General features: G+C 33.3%; 1 protein-coding gene across 1 annotated transcript; it reads left to right on the top strand.

Annotated features, from left to right (window-relative positions):
* The first annotated feature begins 586 nt into the window (after positions 1 to 586).
* LOC129234201 (uncharacterized protein K02A2.6-like) lies at positions 587 to 3622 on the top strand. The gene has a single exon (XM_054868124.1). It carries the CDS (start codon positions 587 to 589, stop codon positions 3620 to 3622), a length of 3036 nt encoding a protein of 1011 aa, XP_054724099.1.
* Positions 3623 to 6694: the final 3072 nt, after the last annotated feature.

A 6694-nucleotide genomic window follows, 5' to 3' on the forward strand; every position in this document is an offset into this window, starting at 1 on the left:
GGGTGACGCTGCATTACAAAGATACAATGGTTTTTCGTTTTCGACAGATGATGAAGCAAGAACAACTGAAGAAATAATTGACAAGTTCGATGAATATGTAGTCGGTGAAATTAATGAAACATATGAAAGATTTATGTTCAATAATAGAAAACAAGGAGATGGTGAAACATTTGATGAATTTTTATCTGCCATAAGAGTGTTAATCAAAACTTGCAATTATTGTGAAGACTGTATTGATTCTTTACTTCGAGATAGAATTATTTTAGGTTTAAAGGACTCCCAGTTACAAGAACTACTTTTGAGAGAAATAACATTAACCTTAGAGAAATGCATCGATACTTGCAGAGCTGCAGAATATGCACAAAGTAAACGAAAAGAATTTCATCCAGAAATAGTGAACAAAATTCAGCAAAATAAAAAATTTGAAGCTAAAAAGTTTTTTGAAAGCGAGAAACAAGAAAAATCATGTAAGTTTTGTGGTAAAAAGCATAAATTTGTGAAAGAACTTTGTCCAGCTTGGGGAAAAACATGTTCGAAATGTAAAAAGAAGAACCATTTTGCAAAAAAATGTGTATCATCATTCAAAATGAAGAAAGAAAGTATTCATCATTTAGATTCAGATCACGAGAGTGAAGAATGGGTGAATAAAGTTGAAGACAAAGGTAAAGACATAAAATGTCTGATGTTAATTAATGGAAAAGAAGTAACTTTTCAGGTAGACACTGGAGCTACAGTAAATATTTTGCCCAAACATTATGCTACTGGCATAGATCCATGTCATAAAGTTCTAAAGATGTGGAACGGTAGTACTTTAGAACCAGTTGGAGTTCATCGTGAACATGTAATCAATCCGAAGAACAACAAAAGGTATAATATTGAGTTTACTATTGTTGACAAGGAACATATACAACCACTTCTAGGGTTGAAGGCTATTCAAGCTATGAAATTGATTACGATCCAAGAGAAAGAATTCCAGTCTGTAAACATAGTAAACATAACTGATTATAATAATATATTTTCTGAAGGAATTGGAGACTTGCCTGGTATTGTTCATCTACAGACTGACCCTAATATCTCACCTTCTACTATGCCTGTACACAGAGTGCCTATTGCTTTGCGAGATAAACTTAAAAAGGAACTGGACCAACTTGAAGAAAAAGGAATTATCCGGAAAATAACTGAACCAACTTCTTGGACTAGTAACATTGTCTGTGTAGAAAAACCAAACGGTAAGTTGAGAATTTGTTTAAATCCGCTTGAATTGAATAAAGCTCTTAAAAGACCAAGATATATTATGCCTAGTTTAGAAGAAGTGCTACATGAATTAAATGGTGCTACAGTTTTTAGCAAATTTGATTTGCAGAATGGCTACTGGCACATTTCTCTTGATGAAGCATCAAGTATACTAACAACATTCCAAACTATTTTTGGACGATATTGTTTTCTGCGCTTGCCTTTTGGCTTGAATGTAGCTTCGGAAATTTTCCAAATTAAGATGAAACAGTCATTTGAAGGTCTTCCTGGACTCATCAATATTGCTGATGATGTAGTAATTTTTGGAAAAGACAGAAAAGAACATGATGAAAATGTACAACTTTTTCTACAGAGATGCAAAGATCTGAATGTGAAGCTCAATAAGGAAAAAATGGAACTGCAATGTGATGAAATTATCTTTATGGGTCACAAAATCTCCAAAGAAGGCGTGAAACCTGATGTAAAGAAAATTCAAGCAATTATTGATCTTAAAAAGCCTAATAATAAAGAAGAATTGAAACGATTCTTGGGAATGTGTAATTATCAGATGAAGTTTCTAAAAGATTATGCTACTATTAGTGAACCATTGTATACTCTTTTAAAGAATGATATTCCATGGAATTGGACAGAGAAACAAGATGCAGCCCTAATGAAGCTGAAGAGTCTACTCACAGAAGCACCAACTTTGAAAATTTTTGATTTTACAAAACCTGTTCAAGTAGAATGTGATGCAAGCCAATTTGGGCTTGGTGCAGTATTAATGCAAGACTCGGGTACAATTGCCTATGCAAGTAGAACACTAAATGCTGCGGAGCGTAACTATGCTCAAATTGAAAAAGAAATGTTAGCTGTTATATGGAGTTTAGAAAAATTTCACCATTATGTATATGGAAGAAAAATAACTGTATACAATGACCACAAACCTTTAGAAGCTATTAGAAAGAAACCCTTACACAAGGCACCGAAGCGCTTGCAGAGTATGTTACTTAGAGCTCAACGTTACAATTTTGATTTAGTCTACAAGCCCGGAACACAAAGCCTTGTGTCAGATACTTTGTCTAGGGCGCCACTGAATACAACAGAACAGGACAATAAGAAAATTGATATAGTTTGCAGTGTTCACACTCTGCCAATTAAAGGAACCTGTTTAGAGAAAATACAAGATGAATCAAATAAAGATGAAGAAATTCTCGCTTTAAAAGAAATGATTACAAAAGGATGGCCAGAGGACAAAATTGATGTTCCTCCAAATATAAGAAATTATTTTGACTATAGAGATGAAATTGGAATTCAAGAAGGTGTTGTAGTAAGAGGAGAAAGAATAGTAATTCCAAAAGCGATGAGAAGAGAAATGAAAGACAAAATTCATCTAGGACACCAAGGTATTAATTCATGCTTAAGAAGAGCAAGAGAGCTTATTTTTTGGCCTGGTATGTCATCTGAAATTAGACAATTCATAAGTGGATGCCATACATGCTTATCATATAGTGATCGTAGACCTCAAGAAGCAATAAAGTGGCATGAAGTAGCAGAAAGACCTTTTCAGAAAGTTGGAATTGATTTATTTGTTTTAAGAGATAGAAATTACTTAGTTACTGTGGACTATTTTAGTCAATTTATAGAAGTGGATTATCTACCAGACACGACATCAACAACTGTTATAGGAAAAGTCAAACATCATTTTGCAAGATATGGTATACCAGAAATAGTTGTAACTGGAAATGATTCACAGCTGAAATCTTCTGAATTTGACAAATTTTGTGAAGCTTGGGATATTAAACACAAGCAGACCAGTCCATACAATAGTAAATCAAATGGTCAAGTTGAATCTGCCGTAAAAATTGTGAAGAGGATTATGAAAAGGAGTCTCTTTGCAAAAGAAGATCCCTACTTAGGTCTATTGAATTATAGGAATACTCCAATTGAAAACATTTCAAAAAGCCCAGCACAGTTACTTCTTGGAAAAAGGACAAGGACTCTAGTACCCACTACAAATAATTTATTTAAGCCATCTTTCAATTCCTATCCTGAAATTACTCATCGTAAAGAAGATCTAAGACAGAGGAAGTCTGAAGCTGATTACAAGAAATCTGTTCTGCCTGAATTTCAGTATGGAGATATAGTGTACATGCAGCCTCAAAAGAAAAATGATACCTGGAAGAAAGCTGTGGTTACAAAGACTTTAACACCTAGAAGATTAGAGGTCACCACGGATAATGGACAAAAATATGTCAGAAATAGAAGGTTTATTCGAGGAATACCCAAAACAACACACACGAAAAAAAAAATTCGAGACACCAATACCAAATACGCCAACCAAGCAGATACCAGAAAGTGTACCAACAGAAAATATAAATACAAAAAATAAAACTTGTATACCATCTTTACTACAAAAAATGGGTACTGATTCAAAAAGAGACAATACAGAACATAAAACAAAATCAGGACGCGTTGTGAAATTGCCATCAAGATACAAAGACTAGAACTGCTACTTTTCTTTAATTTTTTTTCTCTCTCTCAGAATTTAATGTACCTTATTCTGCTTAGTGATTTTTTAAGTTTATTTCTTTAATTTTGAAGAGAGAACTTTTGTGACGTTTTAAAAAATTTTTTGATTATAGTATAATATTGTGTTGTGATTTTATTTTGAGGGGGAAAATAACTGTTTGAAAGTTCTGTAAAAAGGGAAGGATGTTACGTGTTATTAGTTATGCCTGAGTGGCAACATTTCTGTATTCCAGAGATGTAAATAAATTCACTGATTTAGTTGGTTTTGTACTATAGGAGTTTAAGTATCTCTTTACTAAATATTTTAAGACTATATAACATGAAACACGATGCCGAAGACAACATTTTTCAATCATGCACCAGTATAGCTTTTAAACTAGTTTCGAAAGAATTACTACCAAGTCTCATCTGTTTGATATTAAAATACAAACATCACCTGTTTTATATTAAAATACAAACATATTCATTACAGAGTCAATATTATTACAGCGTACTAAAGCATTTTCCTTAGAGTAAAAATACATCAATTCTTAATGCTTGCATTCAAATATGAAACCACATACAATGATTCAATTCAGGTAGCGTATATCACGAAAATGGGAGCCATGAAGACTGACCACCATCTTACAACTGCAGTAGGAGCAAACCTGACTATCTACCTCCACATTTTTCGTCTTTAAGACAAGTATTTTATTGTAAGTTATGTGTTTTTATCATTAGATCATATAGGAAAAAACGCAAAAAATAAATTATTTAAAACCTATAATTGAACAAAAACTGCGGGAGATGGAAAAATTCTGATTGAATATTTGAAATCAGCGTCAAAAATTAACTTAGATACACTGTAAATGTCTCATTTACCAAAATCCTTATTTACCAGTGTAACTAAAACAAGACATCAACATAAGTTAACTATATTAGCATTTTATTTCATTTTTGTTATTGTGTTTTTCGTAGAATATGTGAATGACATAATATACATATAAGTGACATGATTGACGCTTATGTAATATTTTTGAGTATGTCATTGCAATGTACAATCATTATTAACATACAGTCGATGCATTTAGGATTGTGGTATTTATATACTAAATCTAAAAATGGTTTAAGTGCTTAACAAAAGAATTTAGAAATGATTAACGTGAAAAAAATGCGGTTGAGAATTGTATTTAAATATTACAATTATTTGTCGTTGGCTTAATTTTGCATCATTTGACGTATTTCATCGCTGAAATTGTATGTAAAACACAAATGTTGTAAATTAGGTAAATAAGTTTATTCCAAGGCTTTCCAAAATCATCAGATGAGAGCTGAATTTATGAACATTTTGTGGAATGAGAAAGAAATTTACAATACTGAAAATTTACACTGAGGTGAGAAATTTGGACTGCTCCCTCCCTAATATAGAATTTTGAAGCAATTAATATCCATATAATAAACATAGTTTGATAGCTGGTTAAAGGACTGCTGGTCATACTGCTGTAGGCAGGTCAAGGGCAGTAACTGCAAATTTTCCATTTTTTATTTTTATTTTTTTGCATTTTTGTTATCTATTGTACGTTAGCTTTCTTGTACAAGCTTGCTTATTTGGTTTCCACTGAAAAAAAAGCATGAAAAAAGTCTAATTCCAACATTTCCCTATTTTTAGTTTTGAATCCACCACACATTTCTTCAAATATCGCGAAAACTCTTTTCTGCAGATACTTCCGTTTACCTGCCCACGGCAGTATAGAGTTTACTATGAAGTGAAAAATTAAAAGAATAAATATGCGTAACAATTTTATCCATGCTTTTATTAATTAAAATGGCACAGGATGCAAACCTGGTAAAATTACCACACAAGCATAAAAAAGGGAAACAGAAGTGCCTCAGCACGACTCTACTAACGTCTGGAGTAATCCTGGATATAGTTAACCCCACGAATACTGTAGGGTAATCTACAAATCTGTGGTAGTGTAAACAGCACATTAAAAGCATCTCAGATATGTTCAACAATATTCCTGTCAGGGGGTGTAGTTAAACAACAGAAATGTTTTAAGTCAAAACATTATCCCCGTAGCTTTTTTGTAGCAATTCCTGACGCATGGGGCGATGCTGCTGGGATTGTCCATATCCATCGAAATGCACAATGGACATGAATAGATGGTTGGTGGTTAGATAGGATGCCTATGTATTTGTTACCTATTAAATTAGTATCTAGACATACCAGGGTCCAATATCATTCCAACTGACCACGTTGCATAACAGGAGAGAACCTCCAGCAGCTTGAAAAGTCCCTTGTTGACATGACATGATTATCCGGTCCATATTTCATGAGGGGTGACTTATCTTCGTCTTTGGGCCCCTTTTAGCCCCTGACAGCCTTGATTAGGGACCCGAAAAAGGTAGGCAACCTTACTTAAGCGTTTTATTTCCTTCTTTTAGTTTTCATTTATGATGACGATTTTTAGAAACTCGATGAGGGTAAACTACTCATTTTTAGGCACTTTTCAACCCCTGGCAACCCTGATTAGTTCACTTGAAAGAGGTAGAAATTCTTACTTACGCGTTTGGTTTACAACTTTAACCCATCATCTAACATTTTATGGAAACTCGATGAGGGTAGGTCAAGCCTAGTATGGAAACTTAAACTATAAACAGCACCTCATTTTTTGGGGGCAATTTAGTGCCACCAATGGCATTCTTTCCGCTATCATCGAAAAAAAATTTTTTTTCAGTAATTTTACTTAAAATATCAAAAAGCAGCATTTGTTCGAAACTTAAATGCAATTGCGGCAAATCAAAATAGTGTCTAAAAAAGTTCAATTTCTTATGTGTACTATTGTTCTGCATTGGCACCTTTTCTTCTCGACCCACCATCAAAATATTTTTTCCACCCGCTCTACTGTAGAGAACTACTGTCTAGAAATGGTCGTTGGAGACAATCTGAAAT

The sequence above is a fragment of the Uloborus diversus genome, chromosome 1, assembly GCF_026930045.1.
Source record: "Uloborus diversus isolate 005 chromosome 1, Udiv.v.3.1, whole genome shotgun sequence".
In the NCBI taxonomy this organism is placed as follows: Eukaryota; Metazoa; Arthropoda; class Arachnida; order Araneae; family Uloboridae; genus Uloborus; species Uloborus diversus.

Excerpts from the sequence above, each read along its gene's own strand:
- LOC129234201 (XM_054868124.1), top strand. The coding sequence starts at position 587 with ATGAAGAAAGAAAGTATTCATCATTTAGATTCAGATCACGAGAGTGAA.